This window comes from Geospiza fortis, unplaced genomic scaffold (genome assembly GCF_000277835.1).
Source record: "Geospiza fortis unplaced genomic scaffold, GeoFor_1.0 scaffold23, whole genome shotgun sequence".
NCBI classification, from domain to species: Eukaryota; Metazoa; Chordata; class Aves; order Passeriformes; family Thraupidae; genus Geospiza; species Geospiza fortis.
Window position 1 is genome coordinate 9,497,696 of NW_005054303.1, and position 20,342 is coordinate 9,518,037.

The 20,342-nt window shown below is 41.7% G+C and overlaps 1 protein-coding gene across 1 annotated transcript in view; it reads right to left on the reverse strand.

Moving 5' to 3' along the window:
• Positions 1 to 20,342, reverse strand: part of BRF1 (BRF1 RNA polymerase III transcription initiation factor subunit) — a 172,412-nt gene that overhangs the window by 111,703 nt on the left and 40,367 nt on the right. Inside the window, exon 3 of the mRNA XM_005417931.3 lies at positions 18,238 to 18,411. Within this exon, the coding sequence (XP_005417988.1) occupies positions 18,238 to 18,331 (94 nt within the window). The 5' untranslated portion in view covers positions 18,332 to 18,411. The remainder of the gene's footprint in view (positions 1 to 18,237; positions 18,412 to 20,342) is intronic.

Below are 20,342 nucleotides of genomic sequence, written 5' to 3' on the forward strand. Positions count from 1 at the left end.
TGCTGATCAGGAAACCTCACCTGGGCAGGTGGAAGAGCTCTCTGCCTTCTCACCCTGCCTCACACCCACAGCACTCCACTGGGAAATGTCAGTGTCATGGCTCCAAGGATGGCTGGCTCTCTCTTGGGGCATGGGTGGAGCAATGCTTCCTCAGATGCCACCAAACTGTTAATTACTATTCTTGCAGTAATCAAAGTTTGATTAGAGGCATTACAGTAACTCACAGCATCTTCCCCAATCACCTGTGTTTCTTACAGAACTTGAACTCAGTGTGGAGATAGAAACTGAGCTCTCAGGACAAGCTCACCAGCATTGCTTGGAAGTCAGGACAACACCCCACTCTGACAGTGGCTGAACTCCTCAAAGCAGCCTGGTTTAGGGATTATCAATAAAATGAATATAAATAGATGAAGTTGAACTGATGCACTGCATTGGTGGGTTGAAAATTCCTCAGCCCATGCTTTCACCTTAAGAAATGCCTACACTAAACCTAAAAAAAGATTCCTGTGTGCTCGCTGTAGCAGAAAACCACGTAAGTCATAGCAGCACTGAGGTTTGATGAATTTGGTTTGTATTTCAGAGCTGCCTTATGGTTCATAAATAGCAGCACATCCCAAATGAGTTACTAATAAAGCTTTTCACCAAATTATATAATAATGCATCTTGCCCTTTAGAGTATCACTGGAGGAGTGTTCAAGGGAGGTTTATTGGGCAACAGGAGAGGAGAAAACTCAAATTATCTCCCAGATATCTTGGGATCTGATAACAGACGGAAGCACTGAGTTAGCACTCAGTCTGAAGTTAGCAATTTATGGACAAGAAGCAATATACAAACACATCTTCACTTCTGCTTCCCAGCAAAGCACAAGTGAGAGATTGCCTTTAGCTGTCACTGGCAGGGTAAGAAGATATTTTCACTGATACTTTCTGTTCAGCCCAACTGAGCAAAGCTCCATAAAAACTATAAAAAACCTAAAAAGAACTGTACCAGCTTTTCTAACTTTCAAAATACCAAATACCAATTTAAAGTACCTTTCAGGGCTAGGGAAAAGTGATGCATCATACTTTGAAATGAATACAATTCTCAACATGACACATTCTCTTCAAGGACCTAATATACTGGATTTTAAAGTTAAAACAAATTTATGTCTCAAAAGCTTCTCTCTAGAACAAGATTAAATTTGGTCCTTGAACGAGCATAATAGAGCAGGTGGAGGGAGGAGTTTGCATATCTGAGATTTTAAAGGCAGCTAACTTTTCAGAGAGTTAAATTACAAGAATAAATCTTTGAGGTGATCTATTAAGCAGGGAAAATACAGTCACAGGCATTTGATACACTTTGTATTTTATCTACACAAAAGGATGGGAAACAAATGCTTCCCTTTGGGAATCTATCTTTCCCAAGAAATTGAAAGGCACAACCCAGAGGGACTCTTGGCTGTGCCTCAGGACTCTGGATTTCTGTTTCCATTTTTGCCACTGCCCGACAAAAAACATTCCATCCTTTATAATGTTTTTGTAATGAAGATAACAGCCTCCCCTTCCTTGGTAAAATGCTCTGAAATATCCTGATTATCTATCTACTATAATAGTCTACTATTTTGACTCTGGGGTTCCCAAGTCTCCCCAGAAGGTCACAGAAACAAGCTTTCAAGTGTATTTCAGCTATAATACCCCAGCAGGCGACTAACTTTATGGGCAACAATTCTTTTTCAGACCAGCTCTCTGCCTTTGAAAGACCCAAGCTACTGCCTTTCTATGCAAATCAACAAAGAAATCTGTCCCCCTGTGCAAAACATGCAAAAGGGTTTAACAGCTAAGAGACATCCTGGACTTCTTACAATAAAGAGATGCAAGAGATATCACAGATTCAGTCACTCCTTTCAAGAATGACAGTCCTAATTTTCATGCTTCTATTATCCAACACACATAGCTAAGCACCTCCTACAATAACTTTAAAATCCTTTATTCCGTTTAATATTTAATTTGATTTTGCATCAATTTGCTCTAAAATCACTTTGTAAGCACACATATCCATTTTCAGTGTTAAAAAAAAAGATAAAGCGAGTGTCAACTCCTTTGGTATTGGTTACACATCTTTATGAAGGAATCATTAAGGATAAAGGAAAACTCTTTACTGGGGCAAGGTGTGTGGGGAGAACAGAGGTAGGAAGGGGACAGAATACCCCCACTGATATCCTACTGAAAACTTGGGTATTCACTAAGCAATCTGGTACAATTCACTTGTCAAAGATATTGGAATTCTGTTGGCATTACTGTCAATATTTCCCTCACTTAGGTAGGAACTCTCAAAGCATCTCAAGACAATGTTGCACAGCATCAGTTAGTGAACATACTGAAGTTAATTTACTTGCAAATGGTATTTCCCATATTCTTAAAAGTTAACAACTTTCATTAAATAGCTTTAATCAAGCTGGAAAATAAGGTGTTTTCCTGAAGTGTCATTTTAAACTTTTATCCTTTTATTATCTTCTTTTGAACGCTGCAGCAATGGCAAGCACTTATCTCACGTCTCTCTTACAGCACAGAGACTGCTCTGTCATTATCAGTTTTTAAGAAGCTGTAAACTTATCTCAGTGGCTGGAATTCTTCATGAGAGAAAGCAAAAAAAAAAAAAAGTCAGTAATGATGTACATATCATCTGCCTCTGGGAAAATAAAAACTGCCAGCGATATGCTGGGAAAGATCTCCTCAGACGCCTTTCAGGGCGTCTTGCAGCAGTTTTATTGTAACCCAGCAGTGTGATTTCAAATAACATTATCCAGCAGGCTGATGGCAAGCTCCTAAAATACAGCTCTGCTCTGAACAACTGAGAATGCTATTGTGAGTCTCATGTTTACAGCTGCTCACTGATTGTGTCATATTTGCAAAGCTTTCAAAAAAAAAAGATAACTTTTTTCTCACTAGTGAGATTTATAAATTCAGCTTAGAATTTAGCTAACAAGCTCAGTGCAGAATTTGCTACTCTTGGAAATTTTAGCTAAAAATTCCAACATATTTAGACAATATACTTGGAAAAGTATAGTCTAGCATCTCAGAAAAATTAAATACAAAGCAATATGTACAACAGGGCTCCTACACTATGGGAGGCAGCAGTAAGAGGTATAGATGCACACATGACACAAAAAATATCTACATCTTGATGAACAAGTCATTTTGCTTCTTTTCTATGCCTCAGTTTCTCCAATCAGAAGATGAGAATACTGACCTTCTCCATAAAACAATATAAATTCCACACCTCCACCAACAGGACCCTCAGCTGGGAGGAGGCAAACTGAAATTACAGTCCTACTGCCACAACTGTTTATACATTAGGTCAAGAGAATAAGATTTAATTAATACATTTGTAAAAAAAGAAACGCAGGAGTAATCTTAGAGAAAGAAGCTGAACTAGGTACACCCACCCCCTCTCTAAGCTTGGCCATTCACCTACAAAAGATTCCACTTGTTTGCCTTTCTCCTGGCCTGACAATTCCCATGTTTCAGATTGCACAGCAGCAACAGCCTCAAAAGGAGAATGGGCAGTGCTCAGCCCTGATTCCCCTCTCAGCTTTTAACTCCTTTTACAGATGTGAATCTGGGGTTTGTGCAAGCCAGGAACAGGTTTTAGTCACCAGTACTTTAAAAAAAACCCGGAAATTAAATCAATGACCACTTGCTGTGTTGCCCATCAGAAAACAGATAGCTCCAGACTCTGAGCAAAGATAAATTCTCCATGCAGAGCACCAACCAAAAAACCTGCTCTGTGCACAGACACAGCTCAGCTGCACCCCTGTGCAAAGTGTCACCTTCCCATCAGTTCCACACGGCCCCAACCAACACCAGCTCAGGGACACTGGCACTGCAATGGAACTGCTCACTGTGACTTCAGCAAAGCTGAACATGTGGTCTGCCACGGTGCTGCTAAAGCCAAGCTGTTGAGACACCATGGCCTGGCTTGCTGGCCTGGGCAAGCATTGAATTGGCTGCACTGCCAGGTTCGAAGGGCTGTGGTTAACAGCACAAAGTGCAATTAGCAGAGAGCTGCTGCAGGCATCCCCTGGGGACAATGGTGTCTCCAGCAGCAGTGAGATAGGGAGGCAGAGGCACCCCAGGCAGGGATGCAGATGGCACAGAGCTGGGAGCAGTCCTGCAGCACGGGGGCGGCTGCACTCACAGGGACTGTCGGGCCTCTCGCTGGTCAGAGTGACCCCAAGAAAAGTTGGAAAGTCTCTTTCCCCAGCCCAGTGCTTGAAGAAGGAGTCACAGCTCCTCATTTCTTGGTCTCAAGGTTGTTTATTGTGTCTTATCTATAAAATTATTTCTCCTGTCCTGCCGAAGTCCATCCAGCAAGACAATCAGAGGCACTCTGCCTGCCCCCGGGGCAGCGTTGTGTCTTTATACTAAAAACTACGTGTACAATGGTTACAATTACTTCCCAATACCTATCACCTATGTTAGACACTGAGCTTCTACTCTAAACCAATCTGTAAGTGCCAACATCACAGCAGAAGATGGAGGCCAAGAAGAAGAAGGAGAAAGGCTGGACACGCCCAGATCCCTCCATATTGCCCCCCTGAATCTCCATTCTAAAAAACCCCAAAATCTACTTTTTCACCTCGTGATAAATTCACTATCATTCTACTTAATTTTTCGTGGCTTGCAGATCTTCATCTAAGGTTGGTAACTTGCTCCATGGGTCATAATCAAACCACAGGCATCTTGGGCTCTGTGCCAGGGTCTCTGAGCCCCCTGGCAGGGGTCTTGGCTGCTCAGGACAGCCAGAGGGATGTCCTGGGTCCTGACAAGGGATCTTGGAGGCTGAGGAACTGGGCTGACAGGAGCTGCATCTGTATTCCAACTTCCTAAAAAGCCTCACATGCAAAGACAGAGTAACCCTTTGCTACAGTACTGGCTGGGGCTGAGCAGGGAAAGAAGAACTGGCACAAAGGAGCTGCATGTCCCACAGAAAAGCTGAGCAGCAGCCAGCACTGGGCACTTGCCTTGAGAAAGGCCAAACAGGTACTGAGCTGTGTTAGCAAAAGTGCAGCCAGCAGTCCAGGGACGTGGATATTCCCCTCTATTGACTACCAGTGAGGCTGCACCTGGAGAGCCTTGGTCAGATCTGGGTTCTCCAGTACAACATCAGAGTGACACTGACATGGTTGAGGGGCTGGAAAATGTGATTTGCAAGGAAAAGCTGAGAAAGCCTGGCTTGTCAGCCTGGCTTTAGGGGACACCTAACACTGTCTGCCTAATGAGAGGGTACAGAGGAGCCAAATTCTTCTCAGAAGCAAACTGTAGCAAGAGAAAATCTGTTTACATATTTGGAAAAAAAACCCTTTGGCATGATGGTAAAGCCCAGAGAGAACATGAGATGTCCACTGCTAAAGACAATCAACATTCAACCAGAGCAGGGCTTCAGGAATCCACTGAGGATGTAAGCAGGAAATGGAGAAATTACTTCCATAGGCTCCTTCTAATCTAAATTATTCTACCATCCTGCATAGGGCACAGGCTTTTCTACATATTTCATCACCTTCAGATACATTACCTATACAAACATTTCCTTGTATCACACCTCTGACTGCTGGAGTGGAAAATACACTGTATTGTCTTTCATCCTACCCTAGAGCCTGTCACTAGGAAGGACTGTTGTAATGAAACACTTTTGCCAAGCTACATTTTGAAGCTTCTTTTTTTGATGCTGCCCTCATGTTGTGGATACTGCCTCTCAGCCAATGTTCTCTGCTCCTGATGGTGCTCCCAAATTCTCCAGCTGAAACAGGAGGAAAAGTGACCAATTCACAGCTCTGCTGGGAGGGCTGCCAACATTATCAGCAGAAATCAAGGACTGGAGCATTCTCTTGTTTCACCATTGAATAACTGTGAGAAACAGCTGAGACACTGAAGCCACCCATTCAAAGTCTGAGGAATGAGAACAGCAGCAGAACTCAACACTTGAGTTGCTTTCCTCTGCCACAGGGAGAGTTTAGAGTCAAGGTGAATGATAATAAATATTAAACTGGACATTGACAAAAAATATTTTTCCACTGAAAAACAATAATCTGAATATGCACTGGAAATAATTATTGGCAATGAACTGGGTCCTCCAGATGTGACAAGAATGCAGTGATCTGGGAGTCCCTCAGAGACAGCAGCACAGATGCACTCCAGCTGGTGCATCCTCCAGAAGACTGATCCTTTAAGGACCAAAAGTTTTCAAATGGAAAAGAAAATTCAGCTTAGATTTTGCAGAAGTTAAAAGCACTCACATGGGAAAACCAAACTTTGAACTCCAGATAAATACAAATTGAATGTTCTCTGATCCCAGGTACCAAGTGAGAGGCAGCAGCTGCAACCTCCCAATGTCTCTTTAAAAGAAGACTTCCTCAGTAATGACTAAAAATTATTTTGCATTTCTCTCCTCATTTCCCTGGAGATCAAGGATGGCCCACTGGTGATTTCAATGGCAAATTTCAAAAGAAATAGTCTCAATTTAGACAGCCCAGCTCCTTTGTCCAAAAGCAAGAAAAGCATCTATAATCTCACAGCCTTCAGAGATGGATAGGCAAAACTGCATTACTCTGAAGCCATGGATTCACTAAGGAAAGAAAAAAGTGTCTTTTTAATGCAAGTGAACTAGAATGAGGCAAAATCCTTGCAAAGCAAGGGCACAGTGGTGCTTTCTCAGAAACAAGCAGGTTCAGGTAACCTCTCAAATTTTCTGCAGTCTAATTTAAAACACCAGCTCCTTGTTTGCCCTAGAGCTGTGCCACACATTACAGCCCCTGAAATGAAAAACCAACTTTGTTTTCCTTTGGAAGCTGCAAGGCCACTACAGGCACAATAAAAAGTTTAAAACACCAATTGGAGAAGGCAAAATCTGTAAAACAGATAGGTGAGAATTTCTCCTGACAATAAGACAGAAGCAATGTTTGGAGTTCTGGTTTTTATGTAATAAGGACTTTTCCATTTCGGTTAGTACATGTCATGTTGCTGAATATGCATTTACACTGCACAGTCTTCTCTCCATATTAAAGATATTATAGCCCAGTAGAAGTTACATGGTATTTTTTGTCCACACTAGAAGGCTTCTTTTTTCAGCCTGTATATCTCCCCTCTTTCAAAATTTGCTTTCCATTATGATATATGATAACATAAAATATATTGTCCACTGTTCCTCCTTGCATATCAACACAAAAGGAATTTGAAGAGCACTCAGATTTCTACTCCCTGCCTAGGCATAAGCTAAGACTTTATTTTTGGGAGCCAAGCTGCTCCTTCATTGAAAAAACAGCAATATATCTCCATTTAAAAAAATACTGATTAGGAAATGTCACAGCACTTTACTAACACATGCAGCCAAAACATCACTGAGACTACTGTGTTTCTCCCCAACTGGAAGGATGTTGAAAACTTAAATGATTCACTTACAGCTGATCTAAAGATGAGAGCTCTGCAATTTATGTTTTATTGTCAAATGTTTAAAGGATTAAATCTAAATAAAATACACAATACACAAGCTTCAGAGCACACGTTATCTTTAACATCTTATTTCCAATTAGCAAGTCAAAATAAAGAAGACATGGGGAACATCTGGCTTCAAAAGAAAAGCTCTGGAAGAAATCAAGATTTTGGTTCTTTTGGGCCTCATTTAAGGCTGCTATTTTCCCAGACTCTTGAAACTGGATGAGATGGAAAGATTATTCTCTCTCTCAAAGAGGGGAAAATAGCAGACATACCACCATGTGATTGAGTATTACATCATTCATTCTTACAACAATACTGAGCCAGTCTGGCAGTTGAACTGAAAAGACATTTTCTTTGCCTTCGAGGAAGGACACGGACTCGCCGTAAAGGCAGAGGAACAGGGGAAAGTTAGAAAAGGCTCAGCTCTCCATTGCACTTGGCATGAGTTACAAAATGCCAAAAATATTTCATTGACAAGCAATTCCAGTGTGAGGTTTAAGAAAATTACATCATGCAAACAAAATCCTAGTGACAAACATCTGAAGGAAAGAAGGCAGCCCTTGAGAAGGACCTTTACCTATTTTTAAAAGGCTTATACTTCACTAGGATGTGAGAAATCATTATCAAGACCACTTTCAAGATATAAGGCCAGGTCAGGTGTGAGAATGAATCCTGTTTTTACAAAACAAATTTGACAGGTAATATTGTTTCTCTGATATACCTTCACTTTGTTCTTAAGACATCAAAAACTGCCAAGACAGAAAAAGCTGCATAAGACTTAAGAATAGGATGAAAGTGGACACAATTTGAGAAAACCTCAAGCTAAAATATTTGCAGATAGCAAGCACAGAAGGGCTTATAGGTCGCAATGCACTGGCTTTTGTTCACCCTATTTTGCATTACTGATCTTAATTAATCTAATAAAATAAATTTGTGTTCTGAGGCAGCATTCTTACTGCATTAAAATTCAAATACACAATCTCGTATTTTAATGAAAGAAAGCGTTTAATTCTCTAATTGACTTTTAAAGTATTAAAATGCATAAAATATTAGTGATGGTTACAACCAGCAATATTTTTCAGTGACCGAATCAAAACCACCAACCATAATTGATCACATTTGCTATCAGGATTTAGCATCAGGTAATGCTTTTTTTCTTTTTTCTTTTTTTTTTTCTTTTTTTTTTTTCTTTTTTTCCTTAAGAGGAACTCCTGGCTGCAGGGAAGGAAGGGGAAGAGTCTCCTCCTCATTCCACACCATATCCAGTATATCCTCTGACAAAAGCAAGAATGTGCTGCACAATGACTGCCTGTACCCCACTGTTTTTATTCAGCTGGTGTTAGCAACATATTAGCTCCCATCAGGTCAAAACACCACCCAGTTATAATTCTGGTTTTGCTGACATAAGCCCCAAAATTCAGATGCAGAGATAAACCGTATTAAGCAGAGAGCCAACTTAATTATTTCCTCTTTTAAACAAGCTTTAAGAAGATTGTTAAATATTTATTTTCACAAGCATGCAAGGATCGCTGAAGGTCAAAGACATCAGAGGTGTGATCCTTTCCTTATCATCCCTCCTTTGTATTTATTTCCCTGGAAGGAGGCCTCTCTGCCATCACACTTCCCTCCCCTCATCCATCACCCAGAACTCATCCTGACATTGTTCCTGTGTTATCCCCCCTGCCTTTGCCACCACTTTTTCAGCTTCACCCCCTCTCAGTGCTGCCAGTGAGGGCTGTCCCTTCTATTTCTACCCCAGCATTACTGGTGTCTTTGTCTCTCTCCCACTCCTGCTTCTGGTTCTATCCTTGTTTCACCTTAACCATGAGAATGTCTCATCAGTTCAGACACCCCAAACTGGAAGCTAATTACTAAGAGGACAGATCATGCAATTCATTTCATTAATTACTATTTTTATGCATGCAATAACAGACCAGTATTGCACACATTAAAAATCTGGCTCAGATGTTTCTGCTGTAAGTATTTATGAGTTACACAAGGCCTGATGTGGTGATGGAGCACAGGGTTGCCAAACACTTCTCCTACCCACACATCATGTAATTCAAGCCCACAGTCACAAAGGCTGCAGTGAACCTACTCCAGAAGCCTGTCCCTTCATTTCAAAAGGCAACAGTGATTCTTGTTTGTCCCAACACAGGAAGGTACGACGGGCAAGGGCAAAGGACCTCCAGAATTAAAACAGTGTAGGTCCAGCAGGTCTTCTGACTGTAAACCCCAAGGTTTTCAGCAGTCATAGAGCATCCTGAGTTCAACAGGACCCACAAGAATCATCAAAGTCCAACTCCTGGCCCTGCACCTCAAGAATCACACCATATGTCCAGGAGCATCGTCCAAATGTTTCTTGAGCTGTCAGGCTATATGTCCAAGAGTATTGTCCAAATGTTTCTTGAGCTGTCAGGCTTTGTGCTGTGATCACTTCCCTGGGGAGCTGTTCCAGTGCCCAGTGACTCTCTGGGTGAAGAACCTTTTCCTGATATCCAACCTAAACCTCTCCTCACACAGCTTCAGGTCATTCCCTTGGGTCCTGTCACTGTCACCACAGAAAAGACATCAGTGTCTGCCCCTCCTCTTCCCCCATGAGGAAGTTATATGCTGCAAGGAGGTCTCCCCTCAGCCTCCTCTTTTCCAGGCTGAACAATCCCCAAGACCTCAGCTGCCCCTCGTGTGGCCTCCCCTCACAGCTGCTCACCATCCTCGTGGCCCTCCTTTGGACACTCTCACAACTTCATGTCTTTTTTTATCTTGTGGTGCCCAAAACTGCACCCAGGACTGGATGTGAGGCCACTCCAGTGGTGGGCTTTGAGAAAAAACTGCCCAGAGAGAGACTCGAAACACTCTGCTCTGCAAAGCAATAAAGTATTTCTGCAGGCGGATTTCAAAAGAGTATTATTTTGACCTCTACCGTTCAAAATTTCCCTTAAATGAGGAAAACAAAGCTATCAACACCAGCCAAAACCTGCAATCTTGATAGGCCATCTTGTGACCCTGTCCCCTTCTCCATCTCTGCAGATGGTTTGTTTAATGCTGCATTATGGAAAAGCTGACAATTTGAGCCACCTGCTGTGTACCAACATCCTGAAAGGAAAAAAGTTGGTCACTCCTCTACACAAAAGCTGGTGAGAATTTCATCAGTGAATTTAATGGGGCATGATCAGGTCTCCCCTTGGCAGGACCAAAGGTCAAGCTCTATTTTATCCAGAGTTAGTAACAAGTGAGCAGAAAAGCAAATTTTCAGAGTGTGCAGTTCTTAAACAAAACACTAGCCTGAGCACACACATATGCGTGCAAAATTGCAGTCCTCCTGCTTCTTTTGGATGATATATTTAGAAATCCTATTAGCTGGAGAGATCAACATTCTTATCTGAATTTCCAGGATGCTGTAACATGCAAAATTAGAGCAGCTCTCTTAAGTGGGTCAATTATCACTACTGCACTTACAGCAGCTTTTCCCCTCCCTCCCTGCAGCATCCGTGATGGGCATTTAGCACAAGGATTTAAACAGTCAGATGTTGAGTTGACACAAACCACAATGTAAAGTTCCCTTCCCCCTTTATATTTTCAGCATCTCAAAGGAACAAAGGAAATCACCCAAGTACAGAATCTCCACATTAAAATTGCAGGCTCCCAGCAGAAAGCTTCGATGATTCCAGAGCAGGGCACCCCGCAGGATAATTCCAGTCAGCAATCACACTCACTGTTCTGCCACATCTGACTCAGGTTTATGGCTTTCCCCTCCAAGGGATGAGAGGAGAACCTGAGGGCCACTAATCATGTCCCCAGCCCTGTCCCCCAGGGTGCAGAGCCACACAACCAGTTTGAAAGGCTTCAGGTTATTATCTCCTCAAGAAGGAATTCTCTTTAAAATTAAAAACACTGCAAAGCACCAGGCACAAGTGCAGCAATTCAAGTACCCAGCATCACTTCAGATGACATCCACAGGAAACAAAGACGGAAACACAGGGTCTCCTGCAACCCAGCTGGAGGCCAGGTGAGATATCTGAGAGGCTCCTTCTGCCTCACTGCCCCACTGCTGCCCACCCATGAGCAGCCCTGGCAGTAAGGGGATGCAGCAGGGAAGAGGACAGAGCCTCACAGTGGAATATATTATGTCAATGAGCACATGGAAAGGAAAATTTTACTTTCCCAGCAACTGGAAACACAAAACACGTGATTCTCTCAGCACCACACTTGCTTTGTACATACGTCTTTATAGGGAAAAAAATATGTGAGGCAGCACTGCAAGTGAAAGATAATATGATTCTCCTTCATTCCATGGAAAAGCAGACTGGATATGCAGGCTTCAGGTCATGAGCCCTGCTGTTGAAATTCAACAGATCCAGCCCTGGCTGGAGGAGAGGGTGATGGGGAGAAATTAAGGTGCAGAAATTAAATTTCTATTGCTGTCCCTGGCTGCCCTCTTCCCTACATCTCCATCATTTTCTCGTGTGGTACTAAACAGGAATGATCTCAAAAGCCAAGCATTACCAAACACCTAACTCTTTGGAAATCTATGCAAATGACATGCGGCAACAACAGCCACACCCTATTTAAGGCAGTAATTTTTTCTTAATAGAAGAAGCTCTTCCAGCTAAAATCCATTTGCTCAAAAACACAGCAATTTTAAGGCTTCATTTTGAAATTGAGTGAAGAAGGGTTTTGCAAGCCTTCAAGTTCAAGCAAATGCTTCATTAGGAAACATTTCTTCACCAAGAATGTGGTCAAACACTGGAACAGGGTTCCTAGAGAGGTGGTCAAAGCCCTCAGGCTGCCAGTGCTTAAGAAGCATTTGGAAAATGCCCTTAACAACATGGTATAACTTTTGGTCAGCCCTGAATTGGTCAAGCAGTTGGACTGGATAATCATTGTAGGTCAGTTCCAACTGAAAATATTCTGTTCACCTTATTATGAAGATCTCAGCACCTCTTTCCACACAGTGGAATGAAGTCATTTGCCTGAGTAAATATTGTATGTATTTTAACCGTGCAATTTAAAATCCATTTTTATTCTCATATGTCCTTGTCACACTCCACACTCGAACAAAACACATTTTCAATGCAACACCAGTTAAGGAAAAAAAAAGTAAAAGGTCAGTTACTTAAAAGAAAGTCCTTAACCAGAGAGAAACAGAAACTGGTTTTATTAACCTCCCTAACCACAGCTTTAAAATTTTCTTGATTAAAGCCTAATTTCAAAAGTTAACTTTTTAATCAGGAACACTAGGGCCTGCTGGCTCCAGGAAGTTTTAGTAGGGGTCAAAAGATGGCTGGAGATATAATTTTTCATTTCTAATAAAAAAGGAAGTCTTGCCCTTTTCCTTGCAAAGACAGACCTTGAAGCGTTAGCAGAGAAACAAAGATTGAATCCATCAAAGGTTCTCATGGCGAGGCTGTACAAAGCTCCCCCAGAGCACATGGAGCTGACAGAGCTGCTAATGCTTGCAGGGAATGAGCTGAACTCCTCTTGCAAAGACCAACATGGCAGAGAAGCCCAGGAGCTGCTGCCTAAGCAAGGATTAAAGAGACCAGTTCCTCATTCCATCACAGATTTTCTGGGTAACTCTGAATGTGTCACTTAGCCTCAGTTCGGCACCTGGAAATGAAGATAAATACTCCCAACTTCCCTTTCTGTGACATGAAAATAAACACATTAAAGCAGGAGACTTTCAAATAGCTTGGCAGTAAAGTACAAGTACAGCAGACAGATAGGAAATAACAAAGTGCTGCCCCATTCAGCTGCCCAGCTTTTTCCCAAACCCTTCTTGCCTGCTGGGATCCAGCAATGCCTTCGTGATCTTCCCTCAAACAAAAGGGAGGTTCACAGGGCAGAGGAAGCCAGGGAGGAAAAGCTCCTTGTGCTTTCCCACCCAGCTCAAGTTTACATCTCAAAGACTTGTAGGCACCAAAGGTTCTCCTGACAGCCTTCTGCTCCCCACACCCAAACTGAAGAGGTCATTTTTCTTATACATTTCTCAGAAATGTTCTTTTGCAAACAAATCAGGAGAGAGGCCTCATTTGGCTACCTTGGTCTGACCCTAGGAGGATCCCACCTCTGTTCTCTGACAAAAAAAAGCTACCAAAGAATTATCCAGGAATAATTCAACCTCAATGTCAGAGGCTTCCTAGCCCCCATCATTGAGACTGATCAGCTTTACTGGAGGGAGAAAAACCTGCCCTGAATTTACCTTCAGAGGCAGAGGGATATTTACACAAAATAGCTAGTGAGGGAAATTTGCAGGGACTCTTCTCATGTGGAAAAGGTTTTATTTACTAGGCTCTGACAAGACAGGATTTGGTTTACAACTAAAGGTGCATTTTTCAGAGAGCTTCAAAGGAAAAGAATAAATAAATAGTATAAAAAAGGTGTACATGTGTGTGGGATAAAAGACATTTACCATGTAAAAAGTTGTTATAAAAGACCCCAGGTGGTAGCACTGGAAAACATTACACAAAGGAGTGGACAGTTGTACAGTTTTCCTAACCGCTGTGTACAGTAACAGGATTACAAACAGAATGAAATGTTCCTCGATTAAAACAAACTGATATCCCACCTGGAAAATCCTGGCCAGGCTGTCATTGTTCCTGAGTGAGCCTGGGGCAGGCACAGGTGACAGCTGAGCCCATAAGTCACTCAGACACCCTGCCTGCCTCTTCCCAAATTCCCTCTCTCGGGAACGGAGGGACCAGCTACAGCGGCCTTTGTTTCCATTCTGACATGGGCAGGGGTGGAAAAGCTGCTCAAAACATCAGAGAGAAACAACTCTGGGCTGTTACTATTCCAAGAAACAAATTAAAAGGCAGAGCCTGAACTGCCCAGAGCGCTGGCAGTGCCAGACAAAGTCAGACGTCACTGGAAGGGCTCAGCATCACTCAGTCCCTGGGAGAGGGACAACAGGTTCCATCACACCTGAGGGTTTAAAAACCACTGTCTCCTTCAGATGGAATCTTTTGCATTATATCTTTACTTCTGACACTGATAATACAGACACATGGACACATTTTATAAAGAGAATAATAAATTGAAGTTTTTATAGGCAACTCATCAGAAGGATGAAACGCCTCCCAGATCCAGCTAATAGTTAGCAAGCTGTTTTCCCTGGAAAATGTTAACACTGACAAGCAATAAAGGAAGGCAAATGAAAAGCTATGGGGGTTTGTGTCACATAACCTAATAAAAACCATAAACTGATGCAAAATCAATTCACATCTCAAATAATACATACAAAACTTTCCAAAGGATTACAAATGAAAGCTGCTCTTCAGATTAATAAAATTTTATTTTCTCCCTAAGTTGTGGAACTATTTTTTCAGATCAAAAAAATTTGAGTTACCAGAATATTTTGCATTTTTGCATTAATTAAATAACGCATAAGAACCAAGGAGAAACATAATGTTTTCCTATTTCGGGCTGAGGTTTATTCAGGCATAATTCAGACTGCACTAGTAGACTTGGCCAAAGTATTCTTCACATTTTCACAGAGGCTGGCTGGCGACATGTACATTATGAAAAAAAGAAGACTAAGCAGATAACCATGTCAGATAAATACATTCCACTCCCTCAAAGTGAATTGCAGACACAATTACATTCTCTTTTCCCTCTCCAAATGCTTCCCACTCCTTTGGTTCTGCCACAAGAACACAACATTGCTTGTCACTTCAGTCCCTTACTACATCTCCCTGTACTGCCCTAGGTATTTTTGCTCCTTCTACCACACAACTTTTTCAGAAACTTGATGTCTTCTACTGCTAACACTGTTCTGTTCCAGGTAACATCTCCTGCCTCCACAACTCCCAGGTCACTTGGATAACTCATCTGGGCCACCCAAAATTAGTGAGCTGTCCCTCAGTTCTGAGGATGCTGCTGCCCTTCACTCCTTCTTCCATGTCACCTCTTTCCTCTAAAATACTTTCACCAATTTTCAGCCTTTCACTTCCTTTTTTAAATTCCTCCCACATTTCTTTGTTAGAATTCTAGAATGAACACAATGCCAATGAACACTTTAACTCAGGAACGTGGTTGAGCAGTGTATTTAAATGTGGAAGTGTTAAAAATACTGCAATTCCCCTTTGTACAGAATTATTCAGTGTACTGCTCCTCTTTCCAAGCCTTCCTCATCACCTTCTCCAGAAGAACAAAACCAATAGCGAGTTTATTACCCTGAACATGGATTTCAATTCTTGTTAAAGCACTTTGTCCCTTGGCCATCCTCTCCACACCTGCTCTTGGCCCCTGTACTCCAAAGGCCCTGGGAACACCCCTGCCTCCTGTGGCCCAGGTCTGCACTGCCAGATTTAAGCTGGGAACAATTATTAAATGCTGATAATGATCATAATTAATCTACAGAGCCTTGAACATATTCGAATTTCAAAGGTCAGCAATTTGCACACGTGGCCCTCAGGTTTTCAAGTTTCTTCTGAAAGGAAAAGATACCAGAAAAGGAATTCGTATTTCAGTGTTGAGAATCCATCACTTATTTGGGCTTTGTTTTTTAAACTACACTGGATTTTAAATAGTAATACAATACAAAACAAACAAACAAAACCATAGCAGAACACAGGCAGAAGCTGAATGAACTCCCTCTCCCAAAGTGACAAAGGTTAAACTCTTAATATCAATGACAAAATGAGGTTTATCTAATGGATTAAAAAAAAAAAGAAAAACACTAAAAAATTTGAGCTTTATGGACATGCACAACAATCTTTTCTGAGGCAGCACAGTAACTGTGCAAATGAGGGTGGATATTATTGATGTGGAAAGACAGAACTCATCTTTGCAGTTTTATTCATACTTTACTCCTAGTATTTTATGTGAAGTATCACACAGGACATTATCTCCATTTAACAAGGAAAGCTGGGAAATTCATTTAGGGATTTATTAAGTGTCAACCAGATCAGTACATCTTGCACATAAGTGAGATATATGCTGAAATACTTCAGAGAAGGTTAAAAAACAAGTAAATTATTTTTGCTTTATTTGTTTGTTACGTTAGCTGCACTTGCTGCACAGATGGCTGTACACTGCAGTGCACCTACCTGCCTCTTCTTCAAATGCTTTTTACCCCTATCATTGGGGAAAAATGGATTTGGAAATTACAGCTAGGCTATCATTCAGAAGTATCAAATAACAACTCTAAAAAATTACTTTAAACATGACATGAGCATAAATATAACACAGAATCATAAAAGGGTTCTTACAGATAATTTATTTTCAACATCCCTGCTGTGGGCAGGGACACTTTCCACCAGACCAGGTTGTTCAGAGCCCCATCCAGCCTGGCCTTGAACACTCCCAGGGATGGGGCAGCCACAGCTGCTCTGGGTAACCTGTGCCAAGCCCTCAGTCTCCTCACTGTAAAGAATTTTTTAATAGCTAATCTAATCCCACCCTCTTTCAGGCAGTTACCTGGAAGATATATTATCAAAATACTGGTAACACCTTAAAATCAACACTGTCTTTATGGCAGTGATAGAGTGCTAATGTTCAAAGTTCACATGGAGGTTTTACAGTAGGACAAAAACAGTGTAATAGGCAAGCCTGCCTTTAATTCCATTATTCCTGCAAAACCATATTCTTTTAAACATGCAAATACAATTACTGTGACACTACTACAAGATCAGAAAGTACTCCTTTTAGAATACTGAATATATTTTCTGAAATGACAAAAAAATCATCTCAGTCTTAAAAGGAAAGCTAAACCGTTCAACTGCAAAAATATAGAATGAGAGCAGCAATCTGTTAAAAACATCAAATCAGAATACTGAAGATGTGAACATACTATTTTAAGTAGAAAGAAACTAAACACAGAATTGTAGAATGATAAAATGATAGAATGCTTTGGGGGTTGGAAGGGGCCTTAAAATACATCCAGTCTCAATACCCCTGGCATGGGCAGGGACACCTTTCACTAGACTGGGTTGCTCAGAGCCAGAGTAACAGAAGTGATTGTTTGATCACTGAACTCTGAATTCCAGCAACTAAAATACAACATAAAAGAAATAAAAATATATAGAACAAATTAATTTTGATGGTCATCAGTATTTGAAGCTTATGTGGATTTTAATTAAGTTCCCCAAGACAAAAATAGGGATGGTAAAGCAGGGATACTCACTTGGAAATCTGTCCTGTGTGCACCTCCAGCCACTGATTTCCTGTATGATTTTTGAGCAAATTTCAGAATTTATGAAACTTTTTTTTTCAAGAACTAAAACAGGAGTGATATGGTCCTTCCTGCAAGTATCAGAAGAAGGAAATCCAAATATGTTGATCAAAAACCCACTGGAATTCTAATCTGTTCTTTGATGCTGACACTGCAGAAGGTTTGGGATTAACTGTCATTTACTTTAAAAGAGAAAAACAATATAAAAAACAACAACAACAACAACAAAAAAACAAACTCCACGAACAATAAACCCTACCAAAGCACAGGGGAAGTGCAATTTTATACTTGAAGCAAATGTTGTGAAAGAAGAAATTCAGAGTTATTGATGAATAACTCTGAATGAGTTGATGAGAGGCAGAGTGACATTTATAGCATTAAATACTAAGTATTGCACATTTAGACAGGGAACAAATTTACTTGAACCACAGGAAACACTCCCATTCACTTCCACGTATAAACCCAGCCATGACCAAGCTAGCTCTTGAACACTTACCTTTTCCCATTTTGAAACAAGGTCTGACTGGGATAGTTGACTTGCTAAAAGTGAGTCTTCTGTTTATTTCTACTTGCTCACTGTGAAAGGATACGAGGAGTTCCTTCTGTCCTACACACCAGGTAGAGACAGGCAGCGATGACGTGGGTCCTCTTTCTGCCCCGAGTCAGATGCTTGCTCACAGCCATCTTGAAAAAATTAAAGGCAGTATCCAGACAATGCTGATTGAGTTGGAGCTGGTTTCCCAAGTGGTGAATCTGACGCTTCCCTAGGAAAATTAACAAGGAAAACAATAGCTTAACAACTGTGCTGTTCATGTGTTTTTAGGCTGGGGTCTTTTAGAGTTGGGGTGATTTTTTAAAGACAAAATTAAGGAGGCGAATTTTGGATTTCATCTCTTTGTGAAATACAATGACCTCTCAAGTTTCAGAAACTAGTCTGAGCTCCCCAGGAAAAAAAAAAGCCTTGTTTTGGACTGCTAAAATGGAAACACATGCAATCAATGAACTCTGGAAAACTAAGCCACAAACATCAGTCCCACAGAGGATCCAAGCCATAGCCAAGACTTCTCAGACAAAAGATTATGCCCCTCTCCCTTAGCATCACTTGCCAATTAGCACTTGATTAGCTGCAGCCAAAAACCAGAGGTCATGATGTGTTTGACACTGACGTGCAAACAGAGAAGATGTTTTGCTGCAGCTCTCCAAGAAGTGATGGAGTTTGCTGTTCCTCTGACCACAAATGAAGTCCACAAGGACAGAGCTCTGCTCCTGCCTTGCCCATGATCCCAGTGATGGGAGGCACTTCCTTCCTCCAAACACGTTCGCACCCCAGCCTTCATTTGAGGCTTGTCTGCCAGACTACTTAGATTAGCCTGTGGCTTCAGGAAACAAATGTGCCTTCACCCTTACATAAAACAATAAAAAGAAAAAAGTGTGTTTGGGATGATTCATGGCAGGAAGTGGTCCAGCTGCTGGGACAGATGCGGGAAGCGAGGTCCAGCCCGTCCCCATAGCCCCAGCTTCAGAAGGATGTGCTGAAAAGACAGCTTAAGAAAAAGATGGGGGAAGTCATGAGGAAAACAGAGCACTCAAGTTCCTCAGCATACGGGGTCAGACAGCACATCAAGAAAAATCCTTTCATTGAATGTGCTGGGCAGATGTTTCCAGCACATGTATTTACAGGAAACTCTCATCTGCTCTCTTCAGAGATGTCAGGAGCAGCTTGTGGAGGGGCACAAAGGTGCCTGCCATGCCCACCACCGCTCACAGGAAGCAATGGCAACCACACAATGCTTCCCACAATACCACCAGCTCCTGCACAGACCACACATCTTAATTTAATGCAAACCCCTACACCATCATCACTAATACCTTGGTAAAAAAGCTTCACCTCTGAACACCCTTTTGCCAAAGATGTTGGTTTTAACAAGAAGTGGCTCCAGCCAGGCAGCTGGGGCCAGCAGGACTCCGGCCAAACAGGAGCTGTCACAAAGCAGCAGCTTCTCCTTCCTGCACACGTGGAAATTACTGCACTCACCACCAAGATATCCTTTAAGGCACATGGGTCAACCAGGTGTAACATGTTTGGACCGTGAAGTAAGAGCAGAGGAAGGATCCATCGCCCTCCAAGGGAGGTGTGGGCACAATAAGCTACTCAAGGGTAATCCAAAGCCCAGCAGGTGAGCAGTTTTTCCACTGCCATCAGCAGGCCCTGGACTGGCACTCACCAGCCTCAAATACAAATACCACATCTTCCTAAAATTAAGGTACTAACTAGCACCTGGTCTTTCCAGAATTTTATTTCAGAAGCAGCATACAGACTCTACAGTCTGTATGCTGCTTCTTCTGTCCCTAAGAAAAAATCAGTTTATACTTATTTTGGGGGGGGGAAAAAAACGCACTTGAGTACTAAAAACTCATTCTGCAGTGGCAGCAAACCAGCTTCCCTTCAAAAACAAAGAACATGCCAAAAGAGGAAAAAAAGAATAACATAGAGGAAGATACTTGAAATTAATTTCTTTCATAAGCTATTTTCACCACTGAGCTGCTCCCATCCCCAAGCTACCATTAATATTCTGAGTATTTAACCTCTTCCTAATTTCAAATGTTAAAATATAATTAATTCATCATAATCCTTCCTAAGAAAACAGTATGCTTGTTTGAGTAATACATGCTCTTTTAGCTGAACTCTTCATCC